At 42.9% G+C, this 26774-nt stretch overlaps 1 protein-coding gene across 21 annotated transcripts in view; it reads left to right on the top strand.

Annotated features, from left to right (window-relative positions):
* GPHN (gephyrin) overlaps positions 1 to 26774 on the top strand; it is a 241340-nt gene that overhangs the window by 61349 nt on the left and 153217 nt on the right. For all 21 annotated transcript variants that reach the window (XM_082224534.1, XM_082224553.1, XM_082224548.1 and 18 more), the window contains one exon: positions 21270 to 21362. In XM_082224534.1, coding sequence (XP_082080660.1) covers positions 21270 to 21362 — 93 coding nt within the window. The remainder of the gene's footprint in view (positions 1 to 21269; positions 21363 to 26774) is intronic.

Raw genomic sequence — 26774 nt, 5'->3', positions numbered from 1 at the left:
TGGGGCAATTTGCCAGATTCTTATAAAAGAAGCATTTACTCTGCTTGGCTACCACCCTAGGATTATTAGCTCACCAGCAGCCTAGGTTTATTATTGTCAATTTATCTTCATTATCAAAGAAAGTTTCATATGAACTTTCTTCTGCAGAGGCAAGACTATCTTAGCAGCTTTATAGAATCCATTACAATCCTATGCTAAGATGTGATGTTCATATTTGTTTCCAATATTTTAACCTCTAGTTTAAGAATTGCTTTGGGATTATGATGAAACCTATTATTACTACACAGAATTTTGCAGTTATTCCACTCCATCCCCCCAGTGTTAGTTCTCTGAAGCAACTAGTAGGAGGAGTGGAAGGAATTGGCATTATTTTTTCTTGTATGAGTTCAATTTTAAAAGACGCATGCAAGTTATGACAAATCCACACAATTTTAAAGGCAGCCAAGAAAGATATATCTCTGTTATAAAACAGTTATATAGAAAACCTCTTAGTGCATCCTAACATGTTGTGTAGAACCAAAGGGGAATAATGTTCCGGAAGGCCTGTGAACTCCATCTTGGTAGTCAAGATAAACTTGGGATTAATTGTTAGTTGCTGCAAGAATGAGCTCATATATGTTTATACACTTACTTTGATATGCAAATTGGCTTGCTTTGATGCTATGCTGATCTGTGGGCTTGGGAAGCTTGGTTATTGTCCTAGGGATGGGAGCTATCCATAAGACTTGGAGGCTTGCCACATATGCCTTCATCAGCAGATGAACCAATGGGAGGTTCTGGCCAAACTGACATATACTGGTTTTTGTATAAGTAATGCACAAATGCTTTCCTGAGTGTAGGCTGTTTTGGTGTCTGTCCCAAGTCTGTAAAGACAGAAGGCTCTGCAGGCTGTGTTGAAAGTCTATACCTTCTAATAAAGCATTAGAACTGATCACTGACATTTTGGACATCTTGCTTTGGTATCCCTGCATCAAACCACTTCCACAGGCCTGTGGATCAGGACACATGTGTGCCTCATCCTTCAGTGAGTCCATGCTTACGAATAATGGAATCTGCTCCTAAGGAATTTTCTAATTTCTAATTAGCATTTTTAGAAACTGAGGGTCAAACCAGATGTTTACATGTTTATTGAACAACTACTTGTCTATTGACCTATAAAGCAAGGATAGGGGTAAGTAAGTGGATGAGAGAGAAGCGTGACACTTACCGTATTTTTCGCCCTATAGGACGCACCGGCCCATAGGACGCACCTATTTTTTGAGGGGGGAAATCAAAGGAAAAAATTTGATTTCCCCCCAGGTTTGCGCAGCCATCCCCAAGCTAGAAGAGGGAGATGGAGTGCTCCGTCTCCCTCTTCTGCCTTCAGGGACAGCTTGGCCCGCTATCCCCCGAGCTTGTGGGGCTGGCGGGGGGGAGAGAAGCAGGCTTGCTTCTCCGCCCGCCAGCCTCCAGATCAGGTCGGGGAATAGGGGGATGGCGGAGCGCCGCCATCCCGCTATTCCCCCACCTGATCTGGAGGTTGTGGGGCTGGTGGGGGGGGGGAGAAGCAGGCTTGCTTCTCCCCCCGCCAGCCTCCAGATCAGGTCGGGGAATAGGGGGATGGCGGAGCGCCGCCATCCCACTATTCCCTGACCTGATCTAGAGGTTGTGGGGCTGGCGGGGGGGGGGGGAGAAGCAGGCTTGCTTCTCCCACCCCCAGCCTCCAGATCAGGTCGGGGAATAGCGGGGTGGCGGCTCTGCGCCTCCCCGCTGTCCCCAGCTTTTGGGTGCAGGCTGCTGCCCGCAAGCCTTGCGAGCCCGCGGGACATCCCGCCGGGCTTGCAAGACTTGGGATAGCTTCCTGAAGCCTGGAGAGCAAGAGGGGTCGGTGCGCATGGACCCCTCTCGCTCTCCAGGCTTCAGCGAAAGCCTGCATTCGCCCCATAGGACGCACCCAGATTTCCCCTTCATTTTTGGAGGGGAAAAAGTGCGTCTTATAGGGCGAAAAATACGGTACTACCATATTGTACTTTAACTTTCCCTGCTTGACCGCTTTAAGCTGTTTCCCCCCAGTCTAGCTCTGATTCTGTAAATGAGTTCTGCTCCTTTCCCCCCTGCATTCATTTTGATATAAAATGTAGACCCTGCCTCCATTTTATGAACAACTACATGTTTGATAAATGCAAGCACATGAGTTTTTGTCCCCCCTGGAGGAAGCTGGTTATACTGGAGTTGCAAGAAAAGGGTTGTGTGACTTGCGACAGCTATAGTTTGTGGAGGAAAGCAGCCAGGGAAGGTGGTTGTTTTAACTGCTTAGTTTACCATTTGCTTTTGATGATGGAAAATTCATCTAGGCAAGTGAAACAAAATTAGGGAAGAGTGGCATTCTTTGTTTTCACCCGCTAGATCAATTGAAAAACCTGATAAGTGCTTCAACACAGAAATCCCCCCCCCAGCCTCTAATGTGCAAATAAAAAAAATCAACTTATGATAAAACTGTCTGTTCAGATCTCTGGAAAGCCAGCTCTGTAACAATAAAAAATTTCTACTGAAGCCTATCAGAGCATCTGATCTATTTATTGATTTGATTTATTTATTAAATTTGTAAACTGTGTGATAACTGAAGATCACAGGGCAGTTCACAACAAAAAAATACAAAATGAGAACTCAAAATACATAATGAAAAAACAACAACAACCATTAATCCCCCTCCCACAAACGCATTAAAAAGCCCATAGAATGTTTGATCAGCCAAATGTCTACTTATGGAGAAACGCTTTCACCTGGCACCTAAAGACATTTAATGAAGGTGCCAGGCAAACCTCTTTGGGAAGAGAATTCCACAAATGGGAGCCATTGCAGAAAAGGCCTGCTCTTGTGTTGCCACCCTCCAGACTTCTCACACAAAGGAGGACCTCGGATGATGATCACAGGGTCTGGGGCGGTTCATACGGGGAGAGGCAGTCATTGAGATATTGCTGCCTAAGCCATTTAAGCACTTTGGATTGGGCCTGCAGTACAGCTAGAGTAGCTAATTCTCATTATGATCTGTTACACCTGATAAGGCTGGGGCTCAAGATTATGTATCTATTTTGTATTATGTACTTATTTGGGCAGCAAATAGCTTTAATCTTGGAACTCTTGTAGAGCAGGACTGTAGCTGTAAATAATTTGGAGTCCTTTGAGAAAATGAAAATTCATATTAAACCATGTTTTAAGTCTAACTATTTCTTATTTGACTGTGTGCCAGAAATGAGACAATGACTTGATTAAATATTTCATCCATTTAATCTCCTGAACTCTTGTGTTTTGCATTGGAGTAATTTTATCCCAACTGTAGTTTAAACAGTTAGCTTTTTGTTGTTGGTATCAAAGCTGTCCTTTATTTTAAACAATTTTAAAATGCAAAGCTACATGAACTGCTTGGCAGCGAAATGATTGCACTTTAAAAATGAGGCTGTCCTTATGGTGATGCATTCATAGGGGGTTTCACAGAGTAACATTTACAGAGCAACTCCCTTATGAGGAATTATTATTATTATTATTATTATTATTATTATTATTATTATCCCGCCCTCCCTGGCTAAAGCTGGGTTCAGAGCGGCTAACAACAAGTAAAAATAGCACAGTGTACATAAAATCGCACAGTCAGTTAATTAAAATACATTCTAGAATCAATTCAGAATCAAATTAATGGCAACCATCGGGTTAGAGTTCTATGAAGATTACAGAAGGAGAGAGGGGGTCAGACTGTCCCTTGGCCAAAGGCCTGGTGGAACAGCTCTGTCTTGCAGGCCCTGCGGAAAGATGTCAAGTCCCGCAGGGCCGTAGTCTCTTGTGACAGAGCATTCCACCAGATTGGGGCCACGGCCGAAAAACCCCTGGCTCTGATCGAGGCCAGTCTAACCTCCCTGTGGCCCAGGATCTCCAAGATGTTTTTATTTGAAGACCGTAAAGTCCTCCATGGGACATACCAGGAGAGGCAGTCCTGTAGGTATGAGGGTCCTAGGACGTATTGGTCTTTAAAGGTTAAAACCAGCACCTTAAACCTGATCCTGTACTCCACCGGGAGCCAGTGCAGCTGGTATAGCACCGGGTGAATGTGATCTCACAGCGAAGACCTCGTAAGGAGTCTCGCTGCAGCATTCTGCACCCGCTGGAGTTTCTGGGTCAGTCTCAAGGGCAGCCCCACGTAGAGCGAGTTACAATAATCCAGTCTGGAGGTGACCGCCGCGTGGATCACAGTGGCTAGGTCAGGGCGAGAGAGGTAAGGAGCCAACTGCTTAGCTTGGCGGAGATGGAAAAATGCTGCCTTTGTTATAGCTGCAATCTGCGCCTCCATGGAAAGGGAGGTGTCGAAGATTACACCCAAACTCTTAATGGACGGTGCTGGCACTAATTGCGCCCCCACAAGAGATGGGAGTTGCCCCCCCAATCCCATATCGCCCCGTCCCAGCCACAGGACCTCTGTCTTTGAAGGATTTAGCTTCAACCGGCTCCCACGTAACCATCCAGCCACAGCTTCCAAACATCTGGTCAGTGTGTCTGGGGCCGAGTCAGGATGGCTATCCATCAACAGATAGAGTTGGGTGTCATCGGCATACTGATGGCAACCCAACCCAAATCTCCGAACAAGCTGGGCGAGGGGGCACATAAAGATGTTGAAAAGCATCAGGGAGAGAATCGCACCCTGAGGTACTCCACACACCAAGGAGTGGCGCGATGACAATTCACTCCCAAGTGCCACCCTCTGTCCCCGACCAGAGAGAAACGAGCGTAGCCATTGAAGGACTGTGCCCTGTATCCCCACGTCAGCAAGGCGGTGGTCCAGAAGCTCGTGATTGACCATGTTGAAAGCTGCTGACAGATCTAGAAGAATCAGCAGCCCCGACCCGCCTCGATCCAGCTGTCTACGAAGATCATCTGTTAGGGCAACCAGAGCCGTCTCGGTCCCATGACCAGCGCGGAAGCCGGACTGGAATGGATCCAGAGCCGATGTTTCATCCAGAAACCCACCAAGCTGTTCAGCAACCACTCTCTCAATCACCTTACCCAGGAACGGAAGATTCGAAACCGGGCGGTAATTGGATAGATCTAAAGGATCTAATGATGTTTTCTTTAAGAGCGGGCGCACCACTGTCTCCTTCAGTTCCCCTGGGAATGTCCCTGTGCCAAGGGACAAATTGATGATATCCCCCAGGAGGGCCCGCACCTCGTCTGGACACGCTCTAATCAGCCAAGACGGGCACGGGTCGAGAGGACAGGTGGTGGGCTTTCCAGCTCAGAGGAGTCTGTCCACATCGGCTGGGGATATCCGGTCGAAGTGGTCCAATACTGGACCCGAGGACAGTCGAGGGGCCTCCAGTTCCTTTATTGTATCCAAATTGGAAGTATATAAAAGTATATAAAATTATGCATGTAAAATTATGTAGAAGTATATAAAATTATGCAAGATATGGAGAAAATGGATAGAGAAAAGTTTTTCTCTCTTTCCCATAACATTAGAACGTGTTCTAAACAGATTTAATATATGTATATAGTTTTGATTCTATCAAGGTTTACTAGTATTTTAATTACTGAGTTTTTGTGTTTTAGCACTTCTTTCCTTTATCTATAAGCTGCCTTGAGTCCCATCAGGGGAAAGTGTGGAATGAATAAATTAAGATGATGATGATGATGATGATGATGATGATGATAGAACTTGTGGGCATCCAGTGAAACTGAATGTTGAAGCTGAAAGATTCAGAACAGACAAAATAAAGCGCTTCTTAACACATCACATATGGGATTCATTCCCACAAGAGGTACTGATGGCCACCAACTTGGATGGTTTTAGTAGAGGATTAGACAAATTCATGGAGGATAAGGCTGTTGATGGCTAATAGTCATGCGGGCTCTTTCCTATTCATTTCAGAATACATCTAAAACATTACAATCCGGACAGATTTGAAATTGGAAGCAATGGACTTCAGTGACATAACTATATAAATGCCTATCTGCTTTCATCACCATAGGCTTGGTGCTTGGGGAAACACTGTTTATTTTGTTTTCCCCATATTCCTCCATTCCTCTTGTGCCTTTTTTCTTTATAAACCCCAAATTATATCCTCTACCCTGCTGCTGTTTTTTGGCATTCTCGTGAAATCTCTTGTGGATGTGTGTGCATACATTTCTGAAATTAGCAACAATACCCATGGTATGAATTTAAAAACAAAGTACTCTTGACACCTCAGAGAGTAGTTGATTTCATCTCAGCACGATCTTTATAAATTTCTTCAGCAGTTATGTTCAATGGTAGCTATAAAGGTTTTCTTTTTGCCTTTGCTCTTGTTAATTTCATGCAGGTGTAAATAAATGCTGCTGCTACTGCCTTTTCTATCACTAACAAAAACATCATTTTCTCAATATATTTTTTCTTGATTAAATCAAGATACACTTTTGTCCATCCAAATCTGCAGCTGCTTCTGTCTGTATCTAGACTCACCTCATTTTGTTTAATCTTTGTTGTTGTTTAGTCGTTTAGTCGTGTCCGACTCTTCGTGACCCCATGGACCAGAGCACGCCAGGCACTTCTGTCCTCCACTGCCTCCCGCAGTTTGATCAAACTCATGCTAGTAGCTTCAAGAACACCATCCAACCATCTCATTCTCTGTCGTCCCCTTCTCCTTGTGCCCTCCATCTTTCCCAACATCAGGGTCTTTTCCAGGGAGTCCTCTCTTCTCATGAGGTGGCCAAAGTATTGGAGCCTCAGCTTCATGATCTGTCCTTCCAGTGAGCACTCAGGGCTGATTTCCTTCAGAATGGAGAGGTTTGATCTTCTTGCAGTCCATGGGACTCTCAAGAGTCTCCTCCAGCACCATAATTCAAAAGCATCAATTCTTCGGCGATCAGCCTTCTTTATGGTCCAGCTCTCACTTCCATACATCACTACTGGGAAAACCATGGCTTTTACTATACGGACCTTTGTTGGCAAGGTGATGTCTCTGCTTTTTAAGATGTTGTCTAGGTTTGCCATCGCCTTTCTCCCAAGGAGCAGGCGTCTTTTAATTTCGTAACTGCTGTCACCATCTGCAGTGATCATGGAGCCCAAGAAAGTAAAATCTCTCACTGCCTCCATTTCTTCCCCATCTATTTGCCAGGAGGTGATGGGCCCAGTGGCCATGATCTTCGTTTTTTTGATGTTGAGCTTCAGACCATATTTTGCGCTCTCCTCTTTCACCCTCATTAAAAGGTTCTTTAATTCCTCTTCACTTTCTGCCATCAAGGTTGTGTCATCTGCATATCTGAGGTTGTTGATATTTCTTCCGGCAATCTTAATTCCGGCTTGGGATTCATCCAGCCCAGCCTTTCGCATAATGAATTCTGCATATAAGTTAAATAAGCAGGGAGACAATATACAGCCTTGCCGTACTCCTTTCCCAATTTGGAACCAATCAGTTGTTCCATATCCAGTTCTAACTGTAGCTTCTTGTCCCACATAGAGATTTCGCAGGAGACAGATGAGGTGATCAGGCACTCCCATTTCTTTAAGAACTTGCCATAGTTTGCTGTGGTCAACACAGTCAAAGGCTTTTGCATAGTCAATGAAGCAGAAGTAGATGTCTTTCTGGAACTCTCTGGCTTTCTCCATAATCCAGCGCATGTTTGCAATTTGGTCTCTGGTTCCTCTGCCTCTTCTAAATCCAGCTTGCACTTCTGGGAGTTCTCGGTCCACATACTGCTTGAGCCTTCCTTGTAGAATTTTAAGCATAACCTTGCTAGCATGTGAAATGAGTGAAATTGTGCGGTAGTTGGAGCATTCTTTGTTTAATCTAGAGGTAGCCTTTCAAATCTGTTTGTAAAGTATTGCTGGGTTTGAAAACTGCTGAGCCTCAAAGCTCCTGACTGAAGTCATGTTGTTTAACCAGATATGGGAGATGCCATCCAGTTGTCGCTGAACTACAACACACACATCACCCCTGATCATTTTGGCCATCCTATTTGGGGCTGCTGAGAGATGGCAATCTGATATCATCTAGACCATTAATACTTAACAATGCATTCCCAACCATATTTGCTCAGGAGGTGTCTCACTGAACTCACAAAGAGATAACCAATTTTGGGAAGAGATACGGATTTTTTTCTGGCAAAGAAAATGGAAAGAATGCCTGAGAAAAAGGAAAAGAATGAGTAAAGAGCTGGAGCCCAGTTTTACCAGAGTTCAGTGTTAGAAAATGAGAAGTCACCCAGTGGGTGATTAAGCAATATCAATTAAGATAGAAGAGGATAAATCAGAAAAGGTAAATTGAGCTGAAGGTCATCTGTGCAAGGAAAAGAAAACAACACCTGGAGATAAAAAACATGAAAAGTTGTATTTATTTTGGTTTTATTTTATCTCTGTATTTGTTCAACAGTGATCTATAATTGTATATGGACTATGTAGATTGTCACCAGATCTTATTAGGTAATGCTTTATGCAAAATATTTTACAACCTTTTTTTCTGGAAATTAATATATATATATAAATTAAAAAACATCAAAATAGAACCAAATAAAGAAATATATAAAGCAACAAGAAGGAAACCCAGGAAATAATCTTTAAATGGGATATACAGGCAACCCCTGATTTGCATGGTGGGTGCATTCCAGGTCATTGCATGCTTGCGTGAAATCACATGCAGTTTGAACACCCCGCTCTGCCCCTGCCCCACTCCTGCTCTGCAAAAAAGCACTGTCTTACAAGCTGTTTCCAACATGTTACTACATCAGTATAGTTCTGTTATTTGTGAATTAATATTGAATAATTCTTTTAACTCTGTTCTGTTAAAAAAAATAATAGCAATTTTAATGTAATATCAATTTTGAGTTATATTTACTTTATTACAGTCATTTCTTATTTTTTTCCTCTGAAGAAAAAAATAAAATAAAATAAACTTTTCTTTTTACATCTCGATGGGGCATGGCTCCATTGTTAATTCCACCCACCCAAAGAATAATTCCAATATGAATAGAGACCAATTTTAAAATAAATTGATTATCTTTGCACATTTTCATAATGTTAGGATTTTTTTTAATCATTCACACACACACAAACACACACAAAATAAACTAAAGATAAAGAGCATAAAGGAATACTGTTATAGCAGGTTGAAAGAAGCATAATGTTGGATTTTACAGGATCATGTTCATCACGATCAATGTGGATTTCTGCCTAAAAGACAGTTAAAAGATAGCATCAGAAACATGTTAGATATTCTGGCATATTGGAATTGCCATAACGAGAAAATATGTGTATGTAATCTGCTTTATTTGAGCCACATCTCCAACATTTATCTGATCCTAACTTCCATATTAAATTCAATTTATAAGGTGTTAAATGCCATTGATAGAGGGTTTTAAAATAGTTCTCATTTAGATCTGTTGAAATAATATTAGAATGGAGCGCCCCAAATCCAGTTCTATTTTTTCCTGGTTATTCTTAGATCCAAATCTCGTGCCCTTTTTCTCACATATGTATCCTTGTTCTGATCCAAGTTTAACCAGACACCATAGAGTTTTGCAATTATGCCTTAATCCAAACGGGAGATAAATAGAATTTCTCATTTGTTCTCTTCCCTGATTTCCCCATGTTTATATATTAGAGGAGAAATATTTTATAGCTGCAAAAATTTCAGGTACAAATTTCAGTTCGTGAAATAAAAAGTGTCCTCCAAAGCCTCCCCACACTTTCAGACAGGGCACTAAATTAGTGTTTGTTCTTTTTTAGATATTCTCAAATATGGGGGAAAGCTCTACCACAATGAAAACATGCTTGAGTATACCTACTAATAGTATGATTTGATTTTCTGTGGCAGTATTTTGTCTGTTTATATCTGGATTACCAGTAGGGTTTTAGAAATAATAATAATAATAATAATAAATTTTATTTATATCCCGCCCTCCCCAGCCGAAGCCGGGCTCAGGGCGGCTAACAACACTAAAATAGTGCAACATTATAAAAACATCATAAGAATTAATTAAAATCAGAATTGATGGCAACCATAAACTAAAGTATTGTAAAGATTGCCAAAGGAGGGAGTCAGGCTGTGCCCTAACCAAAGGCCTGGTGGAACAGCTCTGTCTTGCAGGCCCTGCGGAAAGATGTCAAGTCCTGCAGGGCCCTTGTCTCTTGTGACAGAGCGTTCCACCAGGTTGGAGCCGCAGCCGAAAAAGCCCTGGCTCTAGTTGAGGCCAGCCTAACCTCTCTGAGGCCTGGGACCTTCAAGATGTTTTTATTTGAGGACCGTAAGTTCCTCTGTGGGGCATACCAGGAGAGGCGGTCCCGTAGATACGAGGGTCCTAGGCCGTATAGGGCTTTGAAGGTTAAAACCAGCACCTTAAACCTGATCCTGTACTCCACCGGGAGCCAGTGCAGCTGGTATAGCACCGGATGAATGTGATCTCGCAGCGAAGACCCCGTAAGGAGTCTCGCTGCGGCATTCTGCACCCGCTGGAGTTTCTGGGTCAGTCTCAAGGGCAGCCCCACGTAGAGTGAGTTACAATAATCCAGTCTGGAGGTGACCGTCGCATGGATCACAGTGGCTAGGTCAGGGCGAGAGAGGTAAGGGGCCAACTGCTTAGCTTGGCGGAGATGAAAAAATGCCGCCTTTGTTATAGCTGTAATCTGCGCCTCCATAGAGAGGGAGGTATCGAAGATTACACCCAAACTCTTGACGGACGGTGCTGGCACTAATTGCACCCCCGCAAGAGATGGGAGTTGCCCCCTCAATCCCATATCGTCCCGTCCCAGCCAGAGGACCTCTGTCTTCGAAGGATTTAACTTCAACCGGCTCCCACGTAACCATCCAGCCACAGCTTCCAGACATCTGATCAGTGTGTCTGGGGCCGAGTCAGGATGGCCATCCATCAACAGATAGAGTTGGGTGTCATCAGCATACTGATGGCAGCCCAGCCCAAAACTCCGGACAAGCTGGGCGAGGGGGCGCATAAAGATGTTAAAAAGCATCGGGGAGAGAATCGCACCCTGAGGCACTCCACACACCAAGGAGTGGCGGGATGACAGTTCCCCCCCAAGCGCCACCCTCTGTCCCCGACCAGAGAGAAACGAGCGCAGCCATTGAAGGACTGTGCCCTGGATCCCCACGTCGGCGAGGCGGTGGTCCAGAAGTTCGTGATCGACCATGTCGAAAGCTGCTGACAGATCTAGAAGAATCAGCAGCCCCGACCCGCCTCGATCCAGCTGTCTACGAAGATCATCTGTTAGGGCGACCAGAGCCGTCTCGGTCCCATGACCAGCGCGGAAGCCGGACTGGAATGGATCCAGAGCCGATGTTTCATCCAGAAACCTACCAAGCTGTTCAGCAACCGCTCTCTCAATCACCTTACCCAGGAATGGAAGATTCGAAACTGGGCGGTAATTGGATAGATCTAAGGGATCTAATGATGTTTTCTTTAAGAGCGGACGCACCACTGCCTCCTTCAGTTCCCCTGGGAATGTCCCGGTGCCAAGGGACAAATTGATGATATCCCCCAGGGGGGCCCGCACCTCGTCTGGACATGCTCTAATCAGCCAAGACGGGCACGGGTCGAGAGGACAAGTGGTGGGCTTTCCAGCTCGGAGGAGTCTGTCCACATCGGCTGGGGATATCCGGTCAAAGTGGTCCAGTACTGGACCCGAGGACAGTCGAGGGGCCTCCAGTTCCTTTATTGTATCCAAATTGGCAGGGAGGTCATGGCGGAGCGACAGGACCTTCTCCGCAAAAAAGCTCGCAAATGCCTCACAGCTGTGTGTCGAATTGTTATTTAAATTTGGCTGTCCTTCGAGGGACGTTAAAGACCGAATTATACTAAATAATTGTGCCGGGCGAGAGCTAGCGGATGCAATGGAGGCCGAGAAGTAGGACTTCTTAGCGGCCTTCACTGCCATCTCGTAGGTTTCCATAAAAACCCTATAAGATGTTCTTGAGGCTCCGTCACGGGCACCCCGCCATACTCGCTCTAGCCGTCTGAGGTCCCGCTTCATTTTCCGGAGCTCCTCAGTAAACCAGGGAGCCCGGTTTCTGCAGGGTCGCAGAGGGCGCTTAGGTGCGATCTCATTGATGGCTGCCAGGAGCTGGGTATTCCAGCCCTCAACAAGCTCGGTCAATGAGTCGCCAGGGGGAGAAAGGTCCCGCAAGGCTTGGCGGAATCTATCAGGGTCCATCAGCCTCCGCGGGCGAGCCCAAATCGGCTCACCACCTAAGCAGGGTGGGGGTGGAACATCAATCCTGGCTTTCATAGCATAGTGATCAGACCATGGCACCTTCATCGAAGGAAACATGATCACATCTATACCAACGCCAAAGATCAGATCCAGCGTGTGGCCTGCTTGATGTGTGGGGCCCGAAACAAACTGGGAGAGCCCTAGTGTCGCCATGGAAGACACCAGGTCCAGAGCCTGTGAGGAGGGAGTGGCATCAGCATGGATGTTGAAGTCCCCCAATACCAATAGGTTAGGGAACTCCAAGGCCCAGCCGGCCACCGCCTTCAGCAGGCCTGACAGGGTGGCTGCTGGTGCGCTAGGTGGCCGGTACACCAGCCAGACAGCCAAGCTCACCTCGGAGCCCCACACTAGGCCAACACATTCAATGCCGGGGATCGATGGTGGTGGTAGAGCCCTGAAAGAACAATCTTCCCGGATTAATAATGCCACCCCTCCCCCCCGGCCCACAGTCCGTGACTGGTGGAGGACGGAGAAACCCGGGGGCGCCATCTCTCGTAAGGTAACAGTTACCCCTTCGCGCACCCAGGTCTCCGTCACACAAGCCAGGTCGACCCCCTGCGAGATGATGAAATCTCGCAGGGTGGCGGTTTTTTTGCCTATAGACCTGGCATTGCACAACACCAGTGACGGAGGTGAGTAATCCTTTCTCACCCTACCCTCGTCTCTCGGAATGGGGCGCAGATTGGAAGGGGTACGAGCATATCCGTATCTCGATCCCCTTCGCCTATGCCATCTGCCCCCACCGCCATACCTCCCTCGCCCCTCCACAGTAGGAATCCCAAGCCTCATACTCGCCTCCATTTACAGAATATAAAAGCAAACAAAAAATACACCGAAACAAAACCAATCCCCACCCCACTCAACAAACCATCCCACCCCAACCCAAAATAAAACAAAACAAAATAAAAATACATGGATAAAAAACCACCGTTTCTGGTGGTACAACAAAATAAAAAGTAAAAACACCTTTAAAACATTTTAAAATATATAACACGCTTAAACATTTGCTGCCACAGCAGCAGTGTCCTTAGAGTTGTGGCGGTGGTGAGTATGGGGGCCGCCCCCAGGCCCAAGGTGGAGAATGGACTTGCAGGGGGAGCGGTCCTCCCCAAGACTCACCGGCAAAGCGGCAGCAGCGATGTCCCGAGGCCTCCGTGGAGCCTTATATGCTGAGGTGGAGTATGGGGCCCGCCCCCAGGCCCAAGGTGGAGAATGGGCTTGCAGGGGGAGCGGTCCTCCCCAAGACTCACCGGCAAAGCGGCAGCAGCGGTGACTTGACCATCCTTGAGAAGTGCAAAGAAGAAATACTGTCAGTGAGTCATCAGAGTTCAATAAAGGTGCAGTGAGTTTAATTTTCTAGGCTGCAATCCTATGTGCACATATGTGTTGGAACTCGGTGGTGTGTCAGGGGCTGACAGGGCTCCAAAGAGTGTGTGGCAGAAGCAGGGGACCAGGGGGAGTGACCCGAGAGAGGGAACCAATGATTTATGGGGTGTCACACCACCTGCAAGGCAGGAGCCAGGGGAGGAGGGAGAGTCAGGGCAGTCCAAGGTGGAGGAGGAAGGGATGGTTTATGTGAGGGATGGCTCAGTAGATTCCTCACCTTCCCCCTCCCCACTGTCTCCTAGAACCAGGGGGGGGGGCTTGAAAAGGGAAGAGCAGTGACAACTTCCGTGCAGGGAGAAGCACACAACGCAGGTTGTGAGCACACAGCCCATCAAAGGAGGGTATATAAGCTGGAGGAGAGGAGGGGCCCCACTGTTGCTGCAACTGCTCTTTTGGCCCAGATCTGTGGATAGCTCCCTAGAGGCTAGAAGTGTGTTAGCATGTGTAGCCAGAGCACTGTGGAAGCACTGAAAGTGGTCCTGTTTCCAATAAAGAATTAACTATATCAGACATGTGTCTTCCTTATCTGGATGGACCATGACACAGTGCTTAGTTCAGAATATACAAGTATTGGATTGCACTTTTTAACTTGTGTCATCAGAAAATGCCAATCAGAAAATTTAACATTTAATCATGGCTGTGAGATCATGATCCTGTGAGATCATGATTAGGTGTATTGAAAGGCTTGAGTATTTTGACTTTCCCCCTAGTAGTTTGTCCTTGGCAAATTGGCCTTAATTAAGTTTAGGTGATAAAGGCAAGTAATTCCCCAGTTTGCAGCTCTGTCCAATTAAATTATTTAATTTTCAATGGAGACACAAAGTACAAATATTATTCAAAACTTTATTAGCACACAATACAGCTTCATAAAGTGTAGAATCAAATTTACAACACTGTAAAACTCAAGAAGCAGCACATGAGAAATAGAAGACTGGAGAAGAAACAACAATATGCTAATTCCTAACTTGATTTATTTGACTTCTTAACCTATTAGGCTTAATCATCATCATCATAGGTTAAAAAAAAGGTAAAGGTAAATGACCCCTGGTCGATTAAGTCCAGTCAAAGGTGACTATGGGGTTGCGGCGCTCATCTCGTTTTCAGGCCGAGGGAGCCAGCGTTTGTCCACAGACAGCTTTCTGGGTCATGTGGCCAGCATGACTAAACTGCTTCTGATGCAACAGAACACCATGACGGAAGCAAGAGCGCACGGAAACGCCGTTTACCTTCCCGCCACAGTGGTACCTATTTATCTACTTGCACTGTTGTGGTTTCAAACTGCTAGGTTAGCAGGAGCTGTGACAGAGCAATAGGAGCTCACCCCATTGCAGGGATTCGAACTGCCAACTTTCCAATCAGCAAGCCCAAGAGGCTCAGTGGTTCAGACCACAGCACCACCCACTCCCTATAACAACAACAACAACAACAACAACAACAACAACAATAATAATAATAATAATAATATTTTATTCCACCCATCTGTCTGGGTTTCCCCAGCACTCTGGGCAGCTTACAGCATATCTAAAAACATAATAAAAACATCAAACATTAAAAACTTCCTGATACAGGGCTGTCTTCAGATGTCTTCTAAAAGTTATGTAATTCTTTATCTTCTTGACATCTGAAGGGAGGGTGTGCCACAGGGAGGGCACCACTACCAAGAAGACCTCTCATGGTTCCCTGTAACTTCACTTCTCACAAGCAGCTGCTGGAGGGGGAGGCCTATTATGCTCATGCCCTGCTTATGGGTTTTCATAGGTATCTGATTTGTCACTGTAAAAACAGAATGCTGGATTAGATAGGCCTTCTTATGTTCCCATGTTAAGCTTTTTATGAAGTATAGGGCATTGGATATTGGGAAGTGGCACTGGAAAAGTGTGGTGGTGGTTTAACAAGTTAGCATTCCCGTGGGGTTGCTTTTGAAGATCAAGGAACTGGTGATCTTGGAAAGGGTATTTTTACCCAGTGAGGTAAAGAGCGGGTCTAAGATATAATCCTAAAGTTGTCATCACCCACACAAATTCAAATGAACTCTCATAAATCAGAGAGAATTAAGATAATTAGTGATCTCAGTGGTAATTCTGAAGATAACACCTACACAATAAAAGAAGCATCTTTGGTATAGACGTTAACTGAATTCCTTTTTGCAAAGCTTACAACATTTGGTGGTGGGGACGGGGGATGGACTCTTTCATCAAACTTTTAAAACAACCTTCAGTAACCTTTCAGATACACCAGGTCCAAGATGGAGTTACTTTGGTGTACACATACCCAGTGTACACCAGCTCATAAAGGTTTTTTAATTGGCTTGTATTGCATCACATAGAGACTATTGTTTAGGGGGAAAGATTTGTTTGTTTGTTAAAGTTATACCCCACTCTTCCTCTCAAAGGAGCCCAGGGTGGCAATCTCAAAAACTGAGATGGAAGATATATGGTCTTACTAATTGTTGCTGCTTTTGCTTTTACTAATTTTACTGACGTTTCTAAAAAGATTTTTTCTTTTGATGGTTTACTATTTTCACCCAACATTTTGAAAGCCAGCTGTTTTAATTAATTTAATGTTCCATTTGGACAGGGGCGGGGAACCTGACTGCATGCCAGCAATGAGCAGGCCAAAGGGGGCAAGCAACAGGTGTGACTTTATACTGTAGACTACAGTCTAGTGATGCAGGTTTATAAACTTAACTCTCCATTCAAGCAAGTAAGGAACATTGTCACATTTCAATGGGGAGAGTCTCAAGCGCCAGAAGAGAGACCTGGGCCTGAAGTTCCCTGCTCTTGTGCTACAAATAACTTAACAGTACAAAGATTTTGAAGGGCTGTTTTTATCCTATTAAAAAATGTGGAGTAGAGTTAAATAACAATGCAAGCATGAGAAGCTTCTTCCCTGTTTATTGTCAGGAAACGCTATTTTACACATGAAAATGTCTTCACAGATGCAATGACTCACGTAACTGATCTGTTAGATTGCTCAGGTCCATTTTTCAAAATAATCCATTCCATCCCGCTTTACCCCCAATATACACTCTGCATTTTGTGGCCACTGAACATGCTCAATCCTCACTGAGCTGTGTTTTGGGATGACCTGGAAGCTGTACGCCGGCTCCCTCGGCCAATAAAGCGAGATGAGTTCCGCAACCCCAGAATCAGTCACAATTGGACCTAATGGTCAGGGTTCCCTTAACCTTTACCTAGCCGCCCTGCCCCCCAATCCAGTTAAAACAAACCTGAACCCTGGCACCTCCATGTATCTCAGTAGCACATTGGGACTTCATAGTTATCTTAACAGAGCACCTCAGCTCTGCTAAGAACAGTGTTGGTTGCTTTTATTCAGGGGCTGGGAACCTCCAGTCTGTGTTGTAAATTTGATCCATCAAGCCTCTCCATTTGGTCCACAAGGCTGTTTGTGCAAGTCATGCCCACCTGTCCTATTCCTGATGCCATTTATGGCAGGTACCAGGCAGGTAAAGGCGAGGCTTGGCAAAAGGGGGCTTTGCAGTCACTTCTGATTGGCAGTGTCTAGAAAGCCCCTTGTGCAGCACTGCTGTGCTTTTCAGTTCTTCAAGATGTGCAGAGAAATCAAATTAAGTCTGTGCATATGTGAACATGTTCTAAATCTTTTCTAGCTGATAATGAAATCGTAAGCACTGCACTAAGAGGATAAAATGTTTTCCAATGAACTTGATTGATCACTTTGAATTCTTTTAGTATCAGGTGCATTATTATTATTTTTTACAGAATCACAGTGCTCAGATATTCTTTGTATAAAAGCAACTATAGAAACATAGGAAACTGCCTTATATTAAGTCAGACCGTTGGTCCATCTATCTCAGAACTGTTTACATGGTCAGGCGGCAGGTCTCCGAACAAGGTTCTCTCCTAAGCCTACCTGGAGATGCCAAAGGTGAACCTGTGAGCTTCTGAATGCTGAGCAAATACTGTATTGATTCAAATGCTACTGAGATATTTTGACTACACACAAACATAATGTTATTGGTTCACCTTTCAAAACTTGAAGTACTATTAAGTGGGGTGATTTTAAATAGCTTTAGATGAGTTGAATGATAATTTACCAGCAGTAAAGCCAAATGCAAGGAAGGATTTAAAGGAAAGACGCAGAGGATTGGGCTGTTAGAAGTACTTTTATCCTGTAGAATAAAAAGAGGTAGTCAGATGTTACGAAAATGATGTGGGCTCATCACTACTATAAGGAGCCTTTTGAAAGCACATAAATAGCTTGGTATTCTTTTAAAGGTTGCTCTGTGTGTCTCTTTCTTTCAGTGTTATGAGTGTGAGCGTGTATATGCACACTCTGTAGCCCTGAGGGATTTCCATGAGTTTTCACAGTTCTAAAAATGACTCATGTTTTGCGCAAGGAAATTTGTTTCTATGCAGGAATAGTCCTTTCATAGAAGAAAGCGCCACTTGGTGTCTGATTCAAACACAACAGGAATAGCCGAGGACACTAATTTTGGTTGCCCATATTAAAATTACAATGATGCAAATTTCATGTTACTTAGTACCAAAACTGCTGTGTCTTCATGTGTGCATCTTGACAAAAACCTTCAGCATGTGTTTCCCTTTAACGCTCTTAATTCTTATATGCACAATCTTCCTGTATACGCAAGAGTGTAAAACGTCATCACACTGCAGTTTGCTGGCTGCTAATAGGCATCCATGCCAACTGCAACATGAGGAACACCAGCCCAGCCCAGGCAAGCTGTTTAATGAAGGTGGGGGGAGGCAGGAACGAAGCACCTGCCCCCCTCCATTAAGCTTACAGTGAGGTTTAACTGAGGGGTGGGGGGGACCCTTTACCCAGCAACTTAGCAACTAATTTCTGTGGGTGAGATGAATCTTACTGAATAACAATATTATATATCATTGAATTAACCAAATCCACTGATAAGCAAAGGGAGGGGATGAACTATGTTCTTCCTTATTGACATATGTAATAAAATCAAACCTGCAGATGTGTAGTTTATGGGTCAAGCATGTTCCAATACCAAAAAGAAATAATAGCTCAGTTTAGGTCTCTCTAGAAATGAGACAAAAAATAGATAGCAATGCAAGCTGGGGAGAAGGAATAATATAACAATTCATAATTGTATTCATTTCTTTAAAAACCGTACACCAAAATTATTAAATTATTTTTATATGGTTCCATGTTAGCTTTTTATTAAAGCACCTTGAAGAATTCGCTTCAAGTAAAATTTAGGGTGTGTGGGCTTGTGTGTGTATAAAGAACATTTTAAAAAGGTATATAGAAAATCATTTTCACCTTCCTAGACATGGGTCATTTAACATGGGTGTTGTTGATTGTTCATTTTCTTTAGCAGTTATAATTATTTGATCATATTCTGTTGTATATTCTGTTGTATATTCTGTTGTGTGTTGCTTTGATTGAGATGATGCTATAAAATGAAATTTTGTTTGGTATGCAGAGCAGAACATGTTTGCTACCTTTCATAGTTGTAGACAGTTAACTTTTGTGTTTCATGTACCGGTAAGTGATGGTACTGTTAACTCTTGAGGCCCCAATTATTGAAGTCTCCCTGTTGATTTGCATTTTAAGCTATCTACAGCTGTTACTAATTTAATGACAAGTAACCATTTTATTTGTGGCCTCAGTAGCAACTGAGCAATTTTCAGTTTCATCTCTTTGAAACATTGACAAATGGCCAATTCTGAGTAAAGAAATTCTGGTTAACATCTAGCTGTAAGCTATTCTTGAATCTTAGACCTATTTTCTTACATTGTAATCTATAATTGCTGTTTTAGCCTAAAATGTTCTGGAAATAATCATAGGGCTGTATATCAGATGCTTGCAACCCTGCTGAGAAAAATAACTGGCAATAAGTCATCATTTAATTTATTTAATTTTAATTGGTTGAAAATCAAATTCCTAGTAAGGGATCTAAAGTTTTTACAATTTCTGTGATGTTTGTTTCAGTAAATGTAGCTTAAAGAATTTATGAAATAAATTGTCTATGTATAGCAAGATTAGTACTTTGATGTATCTACTAATGTAGCAGTGGTTAATGCTGATGTTTCTTATTAAATCATTATATTATATCACATTTTTTTCCAGACACAACCTTCCACAAAGTGGCTGACAACAGAACCAACCTGATATAAATTTAATGTAAACAAACATTCATTAAAAGCAATGTAAAAAACATGTTATAAAATATCAACAAAATAGTAGCATGTAAATATCCTAATCCAGACCACCAAAGATAAAACACAGAGAGAAATAACCATTTTAAAACTCCAGACCAGTATAAATAATGGAAAGCAAATAGAAATAAGGCCTGATACAAGGGGAAGGTAGGGTTGATTGTACATAACACAGGAGGGAGTTCCTCTTGTTTCCCCAATTTATTCCAGAATCGTTAACCTTTGTCATGGTCATGCCCCTCTAAACAGTGTATTAAACTCATGGGGAAAGAATGCTGTATAGCTCTGGGATGTGGATTGAGGAAGGATCACACTGATCTCACCTTCCCCCAGTATGCTGCTCCCATTTCTTTACCCTTGCCCTCAATAATGTTTGGCTAGTATGCAGACTGTGGCCCCTCCTGAACCGAGATAGTCTGATTATAATGATCAGCGTCTGGCAATATTCAGATCACTCTACTGAATATTTTTTTCGCTCCAGGAAAAAAAGACTTTGGCAGTCCCATCCACCATTGAACCCAGTGTATTTTGACTATATGTGATTTTGGCTTTAGGTGTGATCGCAGGAATGTAACCCCCATGTAAGTTGCGGGCTTACTAATGATAACCTTAGGACACATCTGCTAAGATTACTGTACCTTTTGCTTCCTGGTAGGGGAAAAACTGGACAGAGTAGTACATTTTTTTTATGAATTCCAACATAAATTTGTTTCTCAACTTTTTCCATTGAAGGATTGATTCAATCCTTTGTACTGAAGTGCTATTTTTGGGGTGGCAAATTTGCTATTATTTATATAAAGCCATCAAAATAAACATCACTTTGCAGAGCAATATAATCACAATAGAGGCTCCTGCTTTAAGGACCTTATTGCCTGTGTTTTGAAGTTGGAAGATGGCAAAAGAGAGTAAAGTAAGAAGGAATGGCAAAAAGAGCTGAGTGTGAACAAATATAAAGTTTCATTTTCATGGTTTCTACATTTTCATGTGTCATGCAATTCTAGGCTTTGTGGGCTCTTGAAAATACTGTTACATATTTGTTTAGAAATTCAAGGAATGCGTTACTAATATTTCTTTCCTATGATCAGGATGGTCTATTGCTAATACTAAACAGTTTTGTTTGTGTTTTCAGGGTTGGGAACTTCGATATTTTGTAAACCAAAAGTTTAGGCTCCTTCTTGGGAGAAAGGAGTGACAAAACAGGATGAGCAATTGTATTCTATTAGATATCAACCTACACTTGATATATTTTTGGAACTGGAAACGATTGTTATTTTAAATTTATTTTAAATTTCCTCCACATCTATTAATATCAGTGCTTTAAATGAAGTTTACTATCAATATTTAGGATTAAATTAAAGGCAATACAGTTATTCATAAAATAAAATGCACAGTTTGAATTTGCTCTGTCATTTATTTATTTATTTATGAACATGAAAGTCTGATAACATATTTCTTTGTGTGTGTGTGTGTTTTCCCCCCAGGAGACATTGATAGACTGGTGTGATGAAAAGGAGCTTAACTTGATTTTAACTACTGGAGGAACAGGATTTGCGCCAAGGGATGTCACACCAGAGGTGAGAGAGTTTTATCTTTAAAGCCATCTGCCTTTTGAAAATACCAATAATGTTCTTCTATATGTGATGTCTCAGAAGGAATTTGATATAATATAAAATTTCATTGCATTTCTAAAATAAACCAGAAAAAGACCTGTATTAAATAGTTCAAAAGCAAACAATTGATTTTACTTCGGTGCCATAAGGAGGCTTGTATTTGTGTACAGGCTACTTTACGGTGTTCCTGTTTTCTCAGTTGTGTCACTTGCTGACATATGTCCATAGCTGTCAACCTTCCCTTTTTTTGCGGGAAATTCCCTTATTCCAGCGCCATTTCCCGCTGCTTCCCGCTGCTATCCCGGATTGTTATATATTGCATAGACTGTCCCTGGGACAGGTGAAGCTGCTGATCCCTTACTTTCGAGGCTGCTGATCCCTTATTTTCAAATCTGAAAGTTGACAGCTATGTATATATCTAACAGGGACATGGAGATTATTCTATGGAAGTTGTTTTCAAAGTACAGTATAAAGCAGGCCTCCCTAGGGAGCTGTGGATAGTTACCAAAGAAGGTGCACCAGCCCCACAATGTGTGCTTTGATTTGCCAAGGAGGATTTATGACAGCCTACTCCTATTCCACCCATTTTTGCAGTTTTTTCTTCCTTAAGGTTACTCCCACAGGAATCTTTAACTATACTATGCTTCTACTCTTTTCCTTTGGTCTGCTTTGGTACAAGGCCATAGTGAGGAAACTATCTTTCCTTGTGTTCATTAATCTTAGGGATATTCACGCAGTTGATTTTCTCGATCCTGGCAATGTCAGGTCCCTTTCACATATTTAGTCAGTAGTATGAGAGCTGCTTCTGTGAGTTACAGCCCCACACTGCAGGGCCATATGTGAATATGAATAAAGAAACTGTGCGGCTAGGCCAGCAAGACAAATCTTTCCCATGCCACTGGAGTCCTTTTGGGAGGGAAGATACCAATCAGATGGATAAATTTGTATGCTCACATCCTTAATACTTCTGCTCTCAGTAACGTGGTGTTGTACCATGCATCCATGAATACCATAAGGGTGGCTGTATATGTTAGCAGGACCTTGGAGAATACATGCTCTGCGTATTAATAATGACTTCCATCAGAAGGACTAGAACTTTATTTTTGATTTCAACCCAATCCAGCTGTCAGACGTAGTCCCTCATGTGTAGTGTGTGCTTGTGGGGGGAGTGAGCAGAGACAGGATTAAACTCCATAATAGTATGATTTACTTTGTTACACTTCAAATAGTCTAAAGATACTAGTATTTTATTCATGGTGTATTGCTGTACTTTTATCAATCTTTTAACATCAATCTTTACAACGACTATTAGAAAAAGGTTGGCTTGAGGTTAAAAGCTTCCGCCTTGAAGATAAGTATCACTTGAATTTGGAAGCAATTGATTTATTCCTTGAGAAGTGGAGCGCATATATGCAACCGAACTATCACAACCTAAAGCAGAAGTATTTGGGTGGCAAGCTCTCGGAATAGTTCGTGGTGTTTTTAGTTACAGTATTGCTTTTTAATCATTCTCTGGGGCCCTGTGTTGACCAGGTTGAGGTGAATCGGAGCCACCCACAAACAGAATTGAGGTTGCTGTTTCATTAGGTGACATATATTGTTTTTTTCCAGAAGGTATGAAAAAATAAAATAATTAAAACAACCACCAAGAAGGAACTAACCTATCAAAAACAGATAAAGGAAAACCATGCATGTGTATACTCACCTGTAAAGGGGGGATGGAGCAGGAAGGCAAGGAGGGGGTGGGTCTGCTGAGTTGTCCCCTCATAGCACAAGCTGCAGTTTAACAGTTGAGAGCAAACACAAGAGGGGAGGCAATGCGTAAGAACAAAGTCAGTTTCATCATACATGCCACTTAGAGTGCCATCTGTGTCACATTGCTGGCACCCAGGCTCAGACAGCCTGGCAAGAGAGAGGGTTGGCAATCTGCCTCATGAGACTGGCAAAGACTGGCTGTTAATGAGAGAAATTTCCATGCCTTTTGTCTGTGCCAGGAGGATAGTGAGAAAATCTCCTCCACTGTTGCCCAGGGCAAAGCTTTGTTGTAGCTTTGCCCACTTGTAGAAATATAATTTTGATGGATTTTTAAACCAGAGGTTAACTACTTGTAATTACAGTTCCCATGATCTACCAGCCTTTCTTGTGAGTGTCATTTCTAGATTTAGCTGTATATTCTTGCTTTGTTACCAAAAAAAAAAAAAAAAAAATCAGGTTGGAAAATAAAGACAAAAAGTTGAGGAAAAATAATGTATTCAGTATGACTAAAAGTTATGACTAGCAGTAAGTGCTGCAGAGATGGAAAAATTGTTCTTAAGATTTATTTTAACTTCTGAACAAGTTGGGTCATTTAGGAATTATACCTGTAAGGACACAAATGCTCTTTAAATATTTATCTATCTTATATTTCTCTCATTCTAGATGCATTGCTTGGAGATCACTCATTTTTCCATTATGCTAACATTTTTGTGTCAAGTTTAGCAGCATAATATATTTGTATCAGTGTTCAATAATATATTTGCTGCATTGGCAGAATCCAGTAAATTAAAATTTAAAAACAAGAGAGGGAGAAAATGTAGAAAAGACAAAGAACCCCTGCAAGTATTATGTTCAGAAAAGCATTGATTCTGGGATTTACTAATGAGAGGGTGGGAAGGTCCTGTGATTGATTTTGTGGATTAACTTTGAGTGTGTTGTTTTTAGAATTGACTTTTTTATCTATTGTACTTTTAAAATTATTACTGTTGTTAGTCGCTTTGAGACTCTTGTGTGGGAAGAATAACACAAATTAAACAAGCACATAAAATAGTTCGTTTCTCAGTGTATCAATATTCAATGCTCTTCTTTTAAAAATAGCCAGGACTTTAGTGTATTGCTTTTTGTTAGCTGCCATAAGCCAGTTTTCTCAGATATGGTATTCTAAATACTTTAGAACCTATTTGGGTTGTATGCCAGGCTGGTTGCAATTTTGAAACCCGTGTGGGCCTGTAATTTAATCATGAAATAAATTGTCAAAAGGACTCTGAATAATGTAGATTAATAGAATTGCAGAGTTGGAAAGGGACCCCAGAGGTCATCTTGTCCAGTCCTCTGCAATGCAGGAATTTCAACCAAATCATACATGACATATGACCATCCAACCTCTGCTTAAAAACCTCCAATAAATTAATTTGGTTCTTATTTGTGGTCTTTGGGCAGTTAGTAAATGAGATCTCTACCTGCACAGATACCATTTTTGAATTTCCAGCAGTGGCGTAGCGTGGGGGGTGCAGGGGGGGCCGGCCGCACCGGGCGCAACATCTGGGGGTTAGGGTTAGGGGGCGCAAATCCATGGGTTAGGGGGCGCAAATTACTTGCCTTGCCCCGGGTGCTGACAACCCACGCTACGCCACTGACTTCCAGTGCTCAGAATAGCCTTGAGGCCCTTACCCCTGAGTAGGGAAATCCTGTCCCCCTGCATGGCACAAAGGCAGGACCAAGGCTCTGTCGGTTTCTTTTTGACTGCTGACTAAGTCACACAACAAAAGAACTTCCTTTAGAGCTTCTGAATTTTTCTCCTCATATCTCCTCCTCAGAAGATATTTTATGAGAGAATCATATTTGGTTTCATCTCTTCATTGCTTATTTTGAATTTAGAATATATGTCTATATTATGTGTGCATTGTCTGCTTTTTTACATTTGTATTGTTGCTCTCTTCTTCTTTGTGTTTATTGCATTCCACCTGTGTTTAATTTGTCTCCCTTTTTTCCTGCTTGTGTTCAACTTTAAAGTCAGTTTGCCCATAATGCCCAGCCATGATTTAGTGCCTCAGGAACGAACCTTGCCTTCTTCTCTCTCTTCTCTTTACTTTCTGCTTTGTTTGTTGCTTCTTAGATTGTGGTAAACCATAGATTGCTAGCTCATCCACACTTAGTTTGCACTTGTCCTTGAAACCAGGATTGCAAAACAGAGTTTCAAGCTAGTTTGAAATGTGCTGTCAAAGACGCTCACCAGCCAAAGGAATGCGCATGGCAAATAGTTAACTCTTTATTGTCAAGCTGACACTTAACAGTCATTTCTATGGCTCTGAATACCCACGTATACCAGTCTAGAGTCTAGGCAGCTATTCCCAGGTCTGTGCTCCATGGAGCAGTTTCAGATAGGGGACCACTTCCTCTCCACCAGTTTATGAACTTTTCCCTGATGGGCTGCATGCACACAATCGGAGACTACACCACCGTGGAAGCTTCCTCTGCTCTTCCCTCTTCTATTCACTTCTGGTTCTGGGAGACAGGGCTGCAGGAGAGGGCGGGGAAGCACCCAGCCCTTCACTTGCCGAACCTGCCTCTTCCTCCTCTTTTTTTGACCCATTCTGTGCTCCACCCTCCAGCTCTAAAGCTTCCCCAGCGTCACAAATCACTGCCCTCCTCTCCTGAGTCAGATTCCAGCCCCACTTTCCCTGGTACACACTTGTTGGTGTCCTGCCAGTCCCCTGGCACTAACCACCCCTTACGTTTTCTGTTTCCTTTTCCTTGTGCTTCTTCTCCAGTCTAACTTTCTGCCAAATTTTCAACTTATATTCACTGTTTGGAAGTTTAACATACAGCCATCGTATGACAAAAGGCAGTGGCGGGACGACACTCTTGATTCATCTTGGCAAGAGTAGCATATTAAGAGAAGGAAAACTCAAAAAGCAAAAATGAGGAAGCAGCAATAGCATGTGCTTTGTGAATTTTGACTGAAAGTTTCCCCCCATACATTCTGGAGGTCCATTTAACTTTCTTTACCTGGTCTTGAAGCTATGTGAATGCATAGCTAAACAATCTGGACCTTAACTGATACTGAAGATGGTTGAACACTAGTGGAGAAATTAAATTTCTCAAAATTCCACTCTGTCCATTATGCACCCTGTAACAGAAGGGAGAGGATAATAGAGCTTCTTTATGAACTCCTTTGCACAACTGTCTTAGAAGATAGGCCAGTTGTGACCCAAGCTGCCACCACACCCCCTATTAACTCCCTATTAAACCCCCAGGTGGGGTGAATTCTGGGAGGCCAAAGCTATTACTTTGAAACAGCACACCCTGCTCTTCTCAGCCAAATCCCTCTTGATTTATCAGGAACCACAGGACTAGCATCCAGCTGCCTTCCCCACCTAAGTGTTCTGCACAGATTGCTCTTTGACCTATGAAATTCCCCCTATTCACCTATGTAGTAACCCTCCTGGCAGATGTCAAAAGAGTTAAACCATTTTATAATTTTTTGGAGAAATCTGAAGGCAGCCCTGGTTTGGGAAGCTATAATGTTTGATGTTGCTGTTGTTGTTTCCGATATTTCCGTTGGAAGCTGCCCATAGTGGCTGAGGTAACCCAGTCAGATGGGCGGGGTATTAAAAATAA

This window comes from Podarcis vaucheri, assembly GCF_965113315.1.
Source record: "Podarcis vaucheri genome assembly, chromosome: 1".
NCBI classification, from domain to species: Eukaryota; Metazoa; Chordata; class Lepidosauria; order Squamata; family Lacertidae; genus Podarcis; species Podarcis vaucheri.
Note: the sequence above shows the minus strand (reverse complement) of the source record. Positions and strands in the feature narration are given on the sequence as shown.